The sequence below is a fragment of the Ictidomys tridecemlineatus genome, chromosome 15 (genome assembly GCF_052094955.1).
Source record: "Ictidomys tridecemlineatus isolate mIctTri1 chromosome 15, mIctTri1.hap1, whole genome shotgun sequence".
Lineage (NCBI taxonomy): Eukaryota > Metazoa > Chordata > Mammalia > Rodentia > Sciuridae > Ictidomys > Ictidomys tridecemlineatus.
The window spans coordinates 13987372-14002657 of NC_135491.1; the positions used below are offsets into that span (position 1 = coordinate 13987372).

The window sequence follows — 15286 nt, forward strand, 5'->3', positions numbered from 1 at the left end:
TGGCTGTTAGTCCTTCTTGGAATGAATTCCAGGGTTTGTGCCATGTTCTACAAGGCCCTGCCCCTCTCTAGACTTATTTCTTGCCACTGGAGCCCACACTCGGTCATGCTGGTCTGCTTGCTGTTCCTTAAACTTGCAAAATACACTCTTGGGTGGGTGCCTTAGCACCTGCTGCTGCCTTGCCTAGGACCCCCTTGCCCAGGTATCGTGGCTATTTTTTTAACTTCACAAGTTCTCTATTCAAATGCCACCTTCTCAGAGTATCCTGTCTTACCTCCTCGTGAATGTTTCCCTTACCCAGCTTTATTTTTCTTTATAGAACCTGTCTACTAAGTGTGGCATTTTATATTTATTTATTTGTGCCCAGCATATAAATAGGTATTCAGTAAATGTTTGTTGGATGAATACAAGAATAATTAAAACTAATTCTCTTGAGCCAGATCCTGTTGTAAGGACTGTACACATCAACTTTGTCCTCCCAGCTGATGTTGTCTATGAGAAGGGAGGGAACCCAATACCTCGTCCAGCCATAAAATGTCCCTTGGGGATAGAGGAGGCCATGCATAGGGTGAAGGGCAGAGGCCCACTCTTAGACCAACAGTTAGCTCTTACTCCTCAAGTAGGAAGGACAGCCCGGCCACTTCTGCCTCCTTGAGCTTCCCTCTGGGGCACGTTGGGTCCTGCTCAGCAGGACAACCCAGGGCAGGGCAACTGCTGTGTTCCTTTCTCCTTGGGGCTCAGGTCCCTGGTTGTCCTGGGGACAAAGGAGGAAGTGTGTGTGGAAGCACTGGTAGGACCCATGCATAGTAGAGTCTTTGGGCAGTAGAGCTGTCCCTTCCTTCCTATACCTCCTGCCACTGGCTCCTCCTGCCTGGACAATGCTGTGTCCACTGCCCCTGGTCTGTAGCCCACATATCAGTTCTTGGCCTAACACTGAAATTGGAGCTGTCAGCCACTTCCCATGATGGATCCCTAACTTAGTGGCACATACAGTTCAGAGTGGTCTGGGCTTGTCCTTCTTTCACTCCCTCTGTTGGCTCTAGCCACTCTTGCACCTGCTATGCCTTCTATAGACACCCCAGGCTCCTTCTCCCTGGGCCTTTGCCCACTTCTCCCTTCGCCTGGATTCCCTTCCCTCCCACTATCCATGTGGCGTCATTGATTTCACAGCTATGTGCCAGGTGCCTGTTGTGGGCACTGGGGATGGCTCATATTCTAGTAATAGCCTTTAGGTCCTGGTTTAAGTATCACCTCTTCAGAGAGGCCTTCCTGGCTACCCTTTAAGAAAGGGCTCTCTCTGATTCCTGTCTTGCTACAGTAGTCCCCTCTTACCTGAGGGGATATGTTCCAAGACTCTTCCAGTAGATGCCTGAAATAGTGATTGATACCAACCCTCCTACTCTCTCTGTGTATTTTTTTCTATACATTAATGCCTATGATAAATTTTAAGAGATTAACAACAATAGTAACATTGAATATATATTCTGTCATAAAAGTTACATTATGTTATAAAAGTGTGATAGCACATGCCTGTAATCCCAGCAGCTCAGGAGGCTGAGGCAGGAGGATAGCAAGTTCAGAGGCAGCCTTAGTAACTTAGGGAGGCTGTTAAGCAACTTAGCGAGGCACTGTCTCAAAATAAAAGGGCTGGGGGTGTGGCTCAGTGGTTAAGTACCCCTGGGTTCAATCTGTTGTGCCAAAATTAAGTTATGTGAATATGGTCTCTCTCTCAAAATATCTTTTTTTTTTTAATATTTATCTTTTAGGTGTAGATGGACATAACACAACGCCTTTATTTTTATGTGGTGCTGAGGATCGAACCCAGGTCTCGCCTGTGGTAGGCGAGCGCTCTACCGCTGAGCCACAATCCCAGCCCAATCAAAATATCTTATTGTACTACTGTACTCACCCTTCTTCTCATGATGATATTGGAGGATGACCCAGTGCCTACATGATGAAATAAAATGAAGTGACTGACCTAGGCATTGTGGTGATGTGTTAGAGCACTCCAGAAGGCTTACTTGAACACAAATACTTTGGTACTGCTACATTTGATCTGTAGTAGCCAAGAGGCTACTAAGTGACATACCAGTGGGTAACATGTACAGCATGGATACATTGGACAGAGATGATTCATGTCCTGCTAGGTGGGATATAACCTGAGAGTTCATCACAATACTCAGAAGAACATGCAATTTTTAAATTTTTTTTTTTTGTCCTTTAGATTGTACTCAAGGGCACTTGATCCCTGAGACACGTCCCCAGCCCTATTTTGTGTTTTGTTTAGAGACAGGTTCTCATTGAGTTGCTTAGTGCCTAGCCATTGCTGAGGCTGGCTTTGAACTCGAAATCCTCCTGTCAGCCTCCCAAGCCACTTGGATTACAGGCATGCACCATCACACCCAGAAGAAGAATGTGCAATTTAATTTAAGATGTTGATGGACCTTTATTTTATTCATTTATTCATATGTGGTGCTGAGAATCAAACCCAGTTCCTTATACATGTTTGGCAAATGCTGTACCACTGATCCATAACCCCAGCCAAACTGCTGTATTTTTACACAGTTGTCTTCCCCCGTTAGACTAGGAACTCTAGTGAGCTGTTTCCTGCTGCATCCTCAGCACCCAAACAAGGCCTGGCTTGTAGGAGGCATTTGGTAAACATTGACTGGCTGGCAAGGTGAATCCTCACAACAATCCATTGAGTCACTTCCTCTGTGCTTCGTGTCCAGCAGCTCACATCTCCCCTGTGTGAACCACTAGTGCTTGCTTTACAGATCAGCTCGCTGATGAATGTTAGATGACCTGACCAGCATCTCCTGAAGGAAGAGGCAGAGCTAGTTTGAACCCAGGCCGTCAGCACTAGAGTCTGCTTTTAGCTACTGTGTGACCCGTGCTTTATGTGGGAGACAGACAACAACTGGAGAGGTTGGGCCAGTGAGGGCCACATGGGTTCAAGGCTTGGCTCCCAGCTGCCCAGTGCTGCTCCTATGCTGTACACAGGACACCCTCCCTAGTGCTGCTTGAGCAAATGTAGCTCCCCATATATTCCTAGCCCTGAAACCCAAGTGAGGATGAGAAGGTTCTGGAAGATATCCCTGATGGGAGAAGTGCTCCTGGGTGAAGAAGGAATGCCTGGGTCAGTGTTCCCAGGCCTCTGCTTACTGGCTGTGTAAATGGGCAAACATCAGCCTCCCTGTGCCTCAGTTTCCCTATTTGTAGCATGACGTGGATCACAGTTTCTGCTGCCTTGGTCATTGGGAGGGTTAAAGGTGTTACTTGTCACAGCACCATGGTGGCTGCCTGTGTGGAGGATGTCTGGGGGTGGTGTCCAGTGGGAGAGGCCTCCTCTGGAATGTGGTCTACCTCACAGCTTCCAAGGGGAGGCATCAGTTTGCTTGGCTTCGAGGTCCCTTGGTATGATGTCCCTTGGTCCGTGGACCTGCCCGAGAGTATCTGCTTGATTCTCCTGGACCTCTTCTAGGAAGTAAGGCTGGAGCTTTCCTCAGCTTCTCTCAAGCCTGTCACTCACACCCCCAGCACAGGGAAAGGCAGTGGGGACTAGGGAAGAATGGGTTGCCTGGCACTGAGTCCCAGCTCTGCTGTCTCCAGCTGTGCAACCTCCACAGGTGATCTACCTCTCTGTGCCTCCATCTCCATGTCAGAACCCTTCCTTCCCATGCTCTTGAGGTTGTGGCTGTGGAGCTGCACACTCACTGCTGTTATTTTCCTAGTTGTGATCTTAACCAGGGAGGGGGTTGGTTTCCTTAAGAGCTCTCCTTTTAGCCCTAGCTTTGGGTAGAAGCTCCCCTCTACCCCAGACACTGTGTTGAAACCTTTGAGGAGTGTCCTGGACAGAGGCTTTTACTTTTTCTCTGGAATTCTGAGTGCTGCAAGCTTGTAACCTCAGTCCAGTTGGAACTGGACCGGCAGCTGGTCAGCGTTGGGGAGGGCCTCAGTTACCCGCATCGACCTCCTTCATCCTTGGTGGATCGGTTTGGCCCCACACCTTGCCTTCACACCTTCCCTGAGGCTGGTGCTTCCTGGACCAGGCCCTGGGCCTGCTGCTCTCCACACAGCAGTCCGCCCTGCTTCAGCAGTTGCCGTGCTGAGGCGGGGATGAGGCTGGAAAGGATGGGACACCCATACAGTTGATCTGCCAGGCTCAGAGTTGCTTCTGGGGTGCTGTGTTCACTCCATCCCTCTCTTTGTCAGAAAGCTGATATCACACTGTGGGTCTTAATCTGTAGCAGCTTTTTTCACAATCTCAAAATTTCTTTCCATGAGGTTGTATGTATGATTACACTGTTCATATCCTTTAGGAGATCTGTGATTTTCTTTCTGCAGTCTGGGCTTGAACCTAGGGTTCTGCACCAATGAGCCACCTTCCCAGCCTTTTTTATTTTTATTTTGAGACTCACTGAGTTGCCAAGGCTGGTTTGAACTTGTGATCCTCCTGTCTCAGTCTCTTGAGTCACTGGAATTACAGGTGTGCCCCACTGTGCCTGCCTGTGTGACTTTGATTTTTATCTACCATTTTAAAATTTCTATGACAGCTGTGATTGACAAGGCATATCATAGGATGTGTCCCTACTCTTTCCCTTTTTTTTTTTTTTTTTGGAAAACAGGGAAATTAATATAGGCATTGGGCTTTAGGCTGTGACTTGTTCCAAAGGGAGCATGGGTTAAAACCAGTTGAGAAATGCTGGCTAGAAGTGCTGGGTCAGGGAGGGAAGAGGCCAACCCCACTCTGCCTGGCTGTGCAGTGGCCTTGCTGTGCATAGGCCCTGGGGCCACTCAGACTTTGGCTGCCTTGCTTGTTCATTACTTAGATACCTACTGAATACCTGTATAGGTACGGGAGGCATACCACACTCAAAGCTCCTCATGGGGTTGACATATATGGGTTATGGGGACCCCAGACTTTTCTTGGGTGGGAAGGGGCCATGTGCCAACACTTGATGTTTGTGTATCTGTTTCAAAACATGATATGGTGGATACTCACCTTCATCTTACAAAGCATGGTCTCAGGGGAGTGAAGCCAGTTTGAGGAGGAAGAGCCTCCTGTGCACTAACGGGCATCTCTGAGCTCAGTTCCAGCTTGCTTCAGTAAGCCACAGATCTGGGCAAGAACTGTCTTGCCCATTGTCCCTGGGGAGGGCCTCAAGTCCAGTGGGAGTCCAGCGGCCAGGCTTGGAGCAGCTGCCATGTTTTTCTTACTTTTGATTTTTTAATCTGTGCCTTAGTTTCCTCCTTTGAAAGACAGGAGGAGAGGGTGGTGCATAACAGTGAGTGCTCTCCGAGTGTTCATAACACCAAAAAATAGCAGTGCCCAATTTAGTGGAGAGGGGCTGCCACTGTAAGACACTTCTGTGTTCCAGCAGTGTCAAAACGTGGGAAATGCATTGCTGGGCTGATAGGTATGGAAGTGGCCCTGCTTGATGCCGTGGGACAGAGGCTGGTGGAGGGCAGCTAGAGGATGCGTGTGCATGAAGAACTCGGCCGCTCTTGGTTCTTGGTGGCTTTCTGCCAGCACTGGCTGCACACACCGTGGCTTCTTTCAGTTTTCGGAATTTGGGAGGCTGCCTGCTTACTCTGAATTGTCTCATTCTTAGTGAACATTTTCTATTTCCCGCTGGTCACATGGCTGATTTCTAGACATAAGCGTAATACATGGGGGTTCAAAATATGTTAGGTTGAACCACTAGAAATTGCTATGTGGTGAGTCAGAAATGGGGGGATGTGAACAATTGAGTGTCATTCAGCCTAATATTTTTTTCTTTTTGGTCTGTGGTCATTTCCACTAATTAGACAAAAAACAGTTTGCAAGTATCAAAAGAAAATTTGCTCCCAACAACTAAATCATGAGTGACAAAGCTAATTTATTGTTTTCAAACCAGGTCCTTTCTGCTGAGACCACTTCTCCTCCATCTCTTTCTGTCCCTGCCTTGCAGCCCCCACACTCCACCTCAGCAGCCGGTCCCTCCAGGGAGTTCTGCTGGCCAGCTCTCCCTGTGAACTCTTTAGCTGCTTTGGTGCTTGAGTGCTTAATTTACTCTTGGTTTTGCTTCACAAAACAGTTGTGACCTGTAAACCTGCGCTGCTCGTGTGTTCCGAGCAGCTCAGGAGCACGGGCTCCCTCATTCAGGGTTCAAGTTAGTGGCTTCTTTTCAAGAGGCTGTGAACAAATGTAGTCAGCCCACTTTGATCATTTCAGTGTTGCCTGTCTGCACAGGACCCTCAGGCCAGGCCACTCCTGGGCGATGGGTGACCTCTCTTTTATTCCACTCTTGACTCTCCCACCTGCCACAATCAGAGGTCTGTGAAGTTTCATTCGGATCCTGTCAGCTCAGCCTGTCTTAGATAGATCTCTCCAAAGCCTCCAAAGAGGTTTGCCCATCTGCTCACCCATTGGAGGCTGGGCTGGGAGGTAGCCGTCTGCTTTCCCAGTCACGGTCCAAGACTTGTGTGTCCCCATATAGGGAGGAGTGGATGCGGGCCATCCAAATGGTCGCCAACAGCCTCAAGCAGCGGGGCCCTGGCGAGGACCCCATGGACTACAAGTGTGGTTCCCCCAGTGACTCTTCCACAGCCGAGGAGATGGAAGTGGCTGTCAGCAAAGCACGGGCCAAAGTGGTACGCGCTGGGGGCAGGCGGCCTGGGGTGGGCTGACCAACCCCCAGCCATTTCCTTGGTTTTCATGCAGATGTTCAGGGGTCTCTGGAGAGACTTCACAGATGCTGTGCAAGATGGGGTGGTTCCAAGTTATGGATGGTACAGGGCTGCTCTGGCCCTGGGGTGAGGGGAAGCCATGGACAGAGCTGCCACGGACTCGTCCTGGGGGGTTGTAAAGACCAGGCGGCCCCATTCGGAGCTCCACGCCTGCCCCGCATAGCTTGTGCCTGGGAGTGCCTGGCCATAGCCCCTTCAGAACAGAGCTCCCTCCCTACTCCTGCAGTGGTGTCTTTCCCCTTTCCTTATTAAAGGATTTCCTTCCATGGCCGATTGCCAGGTCCTTGACTGCCCCTGCTTTTTCCCTCCCGTCAGACCATGAATGACTTCGACTATCTCAAACTCCTCGGCAAGGGCACTTTTGGCAAAGTCATCCTTGTGCGGGAGAAGGCTACTGGCCGCTACTACGCCATGAAGATCCTGCGGAAGGAGGTCATCATTGCCAAGGTGGATCCTCAAGGCCGTGCACTGGCTTCCTTGGGGGTGTCAGGAGACAAAATAACAGCTCACGTAGTTTGAGGTCTTACTGGCTTTTATTTGTGATCTGCTAACTGAGGCCACCTCCGTTCTGTGAAATAGAGGGAGAAGTCCCACTGGGCAACGACAGAGCAGTGAGTGTTGTCAGGGAACAAGGAAACACCATTAAAAAAAAGTGGACCCGGTAACATCAAATTACCTCATACTTCCTTTTGTAGGGGTTAAAAGCAGAGAGGACTTTCTTTTCATGTTGATTCAGGTAGACTGGAATCTCCCATTTTTAGGAATAATGGTCTGTCTTGGAATGTAGCTGCTTTCTTAACATTCCATTTGATCATGTGACATTTGGTATGAGTGACTCTACTAGAGCCTAGTGCAGCAGCTCAGTCCAGAGCAGCGGCTTCCCGTGTGAGAGTGTGTGTGTGTGAGAGAGAGAGAGAGAGACTGACTGAGGGTGGAGCCCAGCCTTTGTAAGACCCTAGCCCCTCCTATTGTAGAATCTCAATCAACTCTTCTTGTAGTTTTGAGAGCTGCTGACTGTCCATATCTGGGTCCTTTTTTTTTTTTTTTTTTTTTTTTATGGCAAAGAATGGAATTGGTCTTACTCAGGTGCTGCTACCCCAGGCCTCAGGCTGGGGTGTGCGTGGTCACAACTGCTCACCCACACTCTGTGTCTGCAGGATGAAGTCGCTCACACCGTCACGGAGAGCCGGGTCCTCCAGAACACCAGGCACCCCTTCCTCACTGTGAGTCACCCCCCTTCTCAGATGGCAGTGGGTGGTGGGGCTCTAGACCAGCCCATTTGGGCAGAGTTCAGGGAGAGTCCCAAACCTCCCACTACAGAGCACAGCATCAGTGTGCTCCCCAGATTGTCTGAATCAAGGCCCTGCTGCAGGGTGGCACTTTCCTCAGAGGTGGTGGTTCATGATGTGGGACAGCCCTGGGAGAGCACAGAGCTGTCTTTGTGGATGGGCAGAACCAACCTGCCTGGTCCAAATGCAAAGACTTTTGATTTTGATTTTGGTTTTGAGGTATCATGGAAGCAGATGTGTGGTCACTATGTTGCCTGTTGCCTTGGCCCAGTGGACCCCACTTTGGGGGAGGGAGGTGTCTTAGGGCTGCAGTCTCCATCAAGGCCATTGGGCATCAGTTAGGAGAACTAGATGGAGGGTGGTTTCTGTGCCGATTCTTGCTTAGTTGTGCAGGTAGCCTGTGAAGCCATAGTGTTGTTCATGTCATCTTAGGAGGTGCCTCAGTGTGGAAGACAGAACTGCAGAATTGTTTCGAGCAGAGAGGTGTCCAAGGTGACCTGAGGAACCTCCTAGAGGGCTCCTTACATACAGCTTGGGACCTGTTGGTTGGGTGACAGTTTGTTCACCCTGTCTTTAGACTTGGCTTTAAAGTCGCTGTGCCTAGCTCCAGTGTGCATCGTGTGTGTGTCTGTGTGTCTGTGTGTGTGTGTTGTGTGTGTGTGTGTGTGTGTGTGTGTGTGTGAGAGAGAGAGAGAGAGAGAGCGAGCGAGAGCGAGCGAGAGAGCGAGCGAGAGCGAGCGAGTGAGCTATTAACACCCGTACTGTTAAAACAAGAAGGAAGACAAGTCCTGCTTGCCTAGAACACACTTTCTCCCCCAGCGGTGCCTGGGATTTGAACTCACCTGCCTGACAGCAGCCCAGGCCAGGGCGGGTGTGTACAGGTAGAATAAACTGCTTTCTCCTCCTGGACTAGGCAGAGCCCTCTTCCCCCCTTTGACCCCAGTGGCCCTTGTGCCCTCCTCCCTCAGGCGCTGAAGTACGCCTTCCAGACCCACGACCGCCTGTGCTTCGTCATGGAGTACGCCAACGGGGGTGAGGTGAGCCCCAGCCACCGGCCTTGCATGTGGGGGTCTCCTTCCAGAGTATGGGGGCAGGCAGAGAGGATCTGGGTGAGATGGAAGGGACAGATGGAGGCTTCCTATCACTGGGTTCTGCCCTCACCCCGCACCCCTGCTCCTTTGAGCCAGGTGGCATCATCTCCATTTTGCAGGTGGGGAACTGAGACTCAAGAGAGGTTAAATGGCTTGCCCAAGTTCACACAGCTGTTGAGAGAGTTTTCAGGACAGAATCCAAACCCAGGTGCAGAGGGGTGGGGAGAGGTTGTGGGGCGGTCAGCCGACAGTGAGAGGAAGGATGTTGTTAGGGAGGTAAAGATGCACCAGCCCTCTGACCCCATGTCCTCCCTGTGCAGACTGATCCAGCCACTCTGTCACTGAGTGGCTCATGCTTGCTCTTGTCCCCTGCTGCTCCTCTTACCCTCTGGACACACATGTGACTGACCGGGATGTGGTCATATCTATCTGACTTGGTCTTGCTCAGCATGTTCTGTCACTTGCTTGTGACATGCCTGTCTCCCTGCTGTCACCGATTCCTTCACCTGTTCCTTATCTTTCTGTGGGCACCTGCTGACTTATTTTTCATCCCTTGCTTGGTTTTTCTTTTTGTGTGAGCTATTATTTCACCACCCCTCACTTGGTGCCTCTTGAATGTCCTTCCTGTTCAGGGAGCAAGTGTCACTCTCTCATGGGGCTGGGTGCTGAGCCATCCTCCCTTCCTGAGGCTGGGGTCTAACCTTCCCCTGTCCCCTGCAGCTGTTCTTCCACTTATCCCGGGAGCGTGTCTTCACAGAGGAGAGGGCCCGGTTTTATGGTGCAGAGATCGTCTCAGCTCTCGAGTACTTGCACTCACGGGACGTGGTGTACCGTGACATCAAGGTGAGCAGGTGGCTGGGATCGAGGGTGTGCCCTTGGCAGGCTAGGCTGGCCCCTGGCATGTGCATGGCACTCACACGGGGAGGTGGGCCCAGCTGGTTCCACTGTGAAGGCCTTTCCCAGTCGCTGTGTGGCTCCAGGGCTTCAGGTGAGAGTGTCAGTTGGTACAAACTCTAGAAAGTAGCAGCCTCCACCAAAGCTGAACACTCGCCACCTGCCCTGCTGTGTGCACAGCGGAAACAGGGACACGTGCTCACCCCAGAAAGTGTGCATGTACTCAGAGCAGCACTGTCACTAGCTCAGAACGCCTGCTGCTGTGGAACAGGCACGGTGTACTGTGGTGTCTCCATGGCAGGATTGCAGCAGAGAGAGCAGCCCAGCTGCCCAGGGGTGCTGATGCAGCTCATAGGCTGGAGTCGGGGGAAAGGCCAGAGTAGGTGGGACACGTCCAGCACTGCTCACAGGTGTACACGTAGATGTCAAAACCAGTGAGGAAAGGGCTGAGGTATTTCAGTGGCAGGCATTCACAAGGCCCCGAGTTCCATATCCAGCTCCACAAAAGAAAACAAAACTATAGAGAAAAGCAAGGAATTAAAAAAGTGATTTCTCACTGGGCACGGTAGCACATGCCTAATCCCAGCAACTTCAGAGGCTAAGTAAGGCAGGATGGAGGATCATGAGTTCAAGGCCAGCCCCAGCAATTTAATGAGGTCCTAAGTAACTTAGTAAAACCCTGTCTCAAAATAAAATATAAAAAGGACTGGGGATGTGCTTCAGTGGTTAGGTGCCCCTGGGCTCAATCTCTGGTACCTAAAAAAAAAAAAAAAGTTGCTTTTCACTGTGGGGGTGGGGGTTGGGGTGGGAGATAGTTAATACCTGGGAAGGGGCACAATAGGGTTCCAGAGGGCTACTGATGTTATTTCTTGACCTCACAGTTTGCACAGAGGCTCTACTACCTCTTTCATTTGTGTTTTCTATTTCTTTTGTGGTGTGTGCATCATAATTAAAAGAAAAAAAGTTTAATAAAAAATAGAAGAAGGATAGTGCCCTCAGTTCCAATTGGATCTTAAGTAACTGCAGCCCACAGTGGAGGCAGCAGCTGGAGCAGGGCCTGGCTCCTTCAGCTTGCCTGGTGTGGCTAGAGGAAGGGAGGCATTGGGCCTGGCCTCCCTCTGCGCCTCAGCCTGTGTGGCCATGCACTGGGCTCATCCTGGCCCCAGGAGTCGGTGCTGAGGAGCTGCTGGCTGGACAGTTACCACCCCAGCCCGTTGCCCCTTGGAGGGGAAGGCTGGTGACAGAATCCAGGAGGATGTTCCCCTCATCTATTGACTTTTCTTGCAGCTGGAAAACCTCATGCTGGACAAAGATGGCCACATCAAGATCACCGACTTTGGCCTCTGCAAAGAGGGCATCAGTGACGGTGCCACCATGAAAACCTTCTGTGGGACCCCGGAGTACCTGGCACCTGAGGTGTCTGGAGCTGGGGGCCCAGGAACACGTAGGCCAAGGGTGGAGGGCCCCCGGGCCTGTGTGCCTGCTTGGCTTAGATGCTGAGGGCAAAACTGACTCCTCTCTCCCCTGCCTGGCCCTGGACTGTGGCTTGGCTGCTTATTGCCCCTCACTCCCCAGGTGCTGGAGGACAATGACTACGGCCGGGCCGTGGACTGGTGGGGGCTGGGCGTGGTCATGTACGAGATGATGTGCGGCCGCCTGCCCTTCTACAACCAGGACCATGAGCGCCTCTTTGAGCTCATCCTCATGGAGGAGATCCGCTTCCCACGCACGCTTGGTCCCGAGGCCAAGTCCCTGCTGGCTGGGCTGCTGAAAAAGGACCCTAAGCAGAGGTGAGGGCTGGCATCTGCCTGCCCATCCCAGTGCTACCTGCTGCCGCTGCCCCTTGGCCTAGAGAGAGCAGTGTCTACAGGTGCACTTGCTATGGGCCTGCAGTATGTCATCCCCCATGCAGCCTGTGGTAGACACAGCTAGCACCTGAAGGGCTTCCCCTTGGCCGGGCCCATGCTTGGCCCTCCCTGCCCTTCCATGGGGTTTTGAGGACTGGGCAGTCTTGTGGCCAAGCCTTCCCGCCCACTCTTGCTGGACTCAGTGAGGCAGGCTGTGAGACCAGGTGGTCATGAGCGCCCCTTCCTGAGCCTTGGCTTCCCCCTCTGTGAAGTGGTGGTTTGTGGCTGGGACAGAATCGCGAAAGGCTGTGCAGATACTTCCCGCTGCAGGCTCTAGCCTGCTTGCATTGAAGCCCATCTCCCAGACCCAGCTGCTCTGGGAGATGGGTGCTGATGGCCGTCTCTGCCCAGGCTCGGTGGGGGGCCCAGCGATGCCAAGGAGGTCATGGAGCACAGGTTCTTCCTCAGCATCAACTGGCAGGATGTGGTGCAAAAGAAGGTGAGTGCCCACCTGTGTGCCTCCAGCCACTCCTGGGGGCCTCTTCCATTTGTGGGTGACCTAGGTCAAGGCCTGTCCTCAGGGTCCCTGAGTCTGGGCTATTCTCTTCCATAGCTCCTGCCACCCTTCAAGCCTCAGGTCACATCTGAGGTTGACACAAGGTACTTTGATGACGAGTTCACCGCCCAGTCCATCACAATCACACCCCCGGACCGCTGTGAGTGTCTGGGGGCCCCGTTGGCCATCACAGTGCCTGCCTGGGTGGAGGAGAGGTGGGGTCTGCCTCTAGGCAGTTTTCCCTAACATCTGCTTGCAGGCCTTTTGCTGCTGGGTTCTTTTTGGTCTGGTGAAGGTCACCAGGAGCCATTGGTTACAGCGCAGTCCAGAGCTGCAGGGGAAAGCACTGGTCAAGAGGTGGCTGGGGTCTTTGGGCTGGATTAGTTCATTGACTTTTGTTTTGTTTTGGTTTTTTAAGTTCATTGACTCTTAAGCTATTTGTGTTTTTACTCCAAAGCCTCACAGCAGTGACCCAGCCATCCCTGGGCCCTGCTGTTGGAGAGCTTCCAGTCTAGGTTTTGTGACAGCCCAGAGCAGTCAGCCTGGTGTAGAAGCCCAGGGACTGGGGTCTCATGGAGGAAGTGCCTCACCTGGCCTGTGCTTTCTGGCAAGAGTGGCATGTTGGTTCCAGTAGTGCAGAGAGTTTTGCAGTCAAAGGGACAGGCTGCAGGCAGGGTAGCTGTGGGCTCAGGGAAGAGGCAGGAGGGCATGGGGGTCAGAGTGGGAGCATCCCAGGAACACGGGGTGAGAACCTTCATGTGGGAGCCATGGGAGGGTTCTGTGCAATCTCCTGGCTGCACGTGGAGGGTAGATTGAAGCAAGCCAGGGCAGGGGACTAAGCCTGAGGGGACTGGGCCTGAGGCATCTGGATTGGACCTTGGTGATGGCATGGGGAGAGAATGGGAGGAGGACACTTGAGAGGACACAGGGTCAGGGTGATGGGCCTGTGGAGTTTCCCCACACAAGACTACCCAGGGCCTGGGGGAGGGACATGGCTGCAGGGGCTCTGTCAGGAAGGTGCCTCTGAGCCATCCCTTCCAATCTTGCTGGAACTCCCTGCTGGGCTCATTCTGTGACCCCATTGCAATCCTTCCTCTGGGTGTATCCTGAGGGAGTCTGTGGGTGCCTCTGGCCCTCTGCAGGCCAGTACCCCAAATACGCTTCCTCCTGACCCACAGATGACAGCCTGGGTTCTCTGGAGCTGGACCAGCGGACGCACTTCCCTCAGTTCTCCTATTCAGCCAGCATCCGGGAGTGAGCAGCCCATTGTCACCACAGGACACCTGCATGGCCGCCATCCACCAACTGGGTGGCTTTTAAAAAGACTTTTTATTTTGCCTTTTTGGTCTGTGTCCCCATCCCTCACTCTCTCACCCCCATTTCCAGTTCCTTCTTCAGTCCTCTCCCAAATTCACCTCAGTGGTCCCCACAGCCTTGGCCTCTAACCTCCCCTTTGTGTGGAGGGACTGTCCACTTCCCACCCCAGCATGGGCTGCTGGGAGGATGGATTCAGGTTTTTAATCAAAAACAGGCCCCAGTGAGGGTGAAGCATGGATCCCCGGGTCCTGCCTGAATTTCTGGCTGGGCATCACGCAGGCAGCCTGGCTACACTGCTGCTTCTGGATGAAGCTGCCTCTGGTGGGACGGCCGCCTAGCGGACAGCACCCGTGCCACCTTCCACAGCCTGTCGCCTAGGCCCCAGGGGTCTGGCGAGAGGAGGTCCACCTGCCACCCCCGTACTGGGGTCAGAAAAGCAATAATGTCCAGGGACCGGTGGGATCGGGGGTTAGGGCTCCTTGTGAATGGAGCCAGATCCCTGCGTCATGGGGAACCAGGAGAGGGTCACTGCCTTCTGGCCCTTCCTTTCCCTTTCCCTCCCCAAGTTGTTCTGCTAACTCTGTGGGTGAGGCAGAAGGAACAATGGGGGGCCAGCCTGCCTGCCCCCCAACCCTGTGCCTTACCAGGGCTTCCTTCCAGCTGGCCTTACCTCCCACTGGACCCTGGGTCTGGCCTTGGCTCCTTTTGAGAACAGGGGCCAGGACTGTCCACTTCTTTCTGCCTGAGGCAGAAGGGCACTAGCCTCGGCTGTTACACATCTCACCGAGACAGTATTGGGCCCCGTGGACTTGGGGAGAGAAGGGGCAGGGGAGGGCATCTTCGGTACATACTGAGGTTAAGGGCCTCTGAGAAGGGAGGCTTCCAGGCCACCTCACCCCTTCCCATCTCCAGGGCCCCAAATTCTGCAGCCTTAAGGTGAACATGATGGAGAGAACGTGTCAGTGCTATAAGCACACGTGTGTGTGCTGTGGACTGTGTCCGTGGGCGTCCCTGAGCTGCTGGGATGCAGGTGTGCATGGCTGTGTTTGTGTGTGTGTGTGTGTGTGTTTGTGTGAGGGCAGTGTGTCTGAGCCCTCGAGTGTGCGTGGTGTGTGTGCGCTTGGGCCCCACCCGCCCAGCGCTCCATCGTGTGTGGGGAGTGGGTACCTGGGGTCCACTTGCTTCCCCACCCATGTCCTCGCTCCCCCTGCCCCCGGCGTCTCTGGGTGTGTGCAGTTTGTTTTTTGTGGTTCGACCTCCCCATCCTCCTCCCTACTGGGCAGTCCATAGAAAGGCATTGTGGGGAGGGTGGGGAGGGTACGGGGGCTCTTTCCCTTCTCATGTGTGTATGATGTTTATCTGACAGCTCTCCCCGTCCCCACTGGCCCTTCTTAACCCCTTGTGTTTGTACGGTACAAGCAATAAAGACACTCATTTCAGACCAGGGCCCCGCCTGCACTTTGCCAGCTGCCACCCCCAGCCTTGCTTGGTTATGGAGTCCAGCCCCTGGGTACCATCCACCTCCTGCTCCACTGCTGTTTGAGGTCCCTATCAAGCAGG

General features: G+C 52.8%; 1 protein-coding gene across 6 annotated transcripts in view; it reads left to right on the plus strand.

Annotated features, from left to right (window-relative positions):
- Akt2 (AKT serine/threonine kinase 2) overlaps window positions 1–15172 on the plus strand; it is a 49818-nt gene extending 34646 nt beyond the window's left edge. For all 6 annotated transcript variants that reach the window (XM_078032069.1, XM_078032068.1, XM_078032072.1 and 3 more), the window contains 10 exons: window positions 6483–6636; window positions 7048–7179; window positions 7890–7955; window positions 8990–9058; window positions 9833–9955; window positions 11294–11422; window positions 11582–11796; window positions 12265–12352; window positions 12467–12569; window positions 13588–15172. In XM_078032069.1, coding sequence (XP_077888195.1) covers window positions 6483–6636; window positions 7048–7179; window positions 7890–7955; window positions 8990–9058; window positions 9833–9955; window positions 11294–11422; window positions 11582–11796; window positions 12265–12352; window positions 12467–12569; window positions 13588–13667 — 1159 coding nt within the window. In that variant the 3' untranslated portion in view covers window positions 13668–15172. The remainder of the gene's footprint in view (window positions 1–6482; window positions 6637–7047; window positions 7180–7889; window positions 7956–8989; window positions 9059–9832; window positions 9956–11293; window positions 11423–11581; window positions 11797–12264; window positions 12353–12466; window positions 12570–13587) is intronic.
- Window positions 15173–15286: the final 114 nt, after the last annotated feature.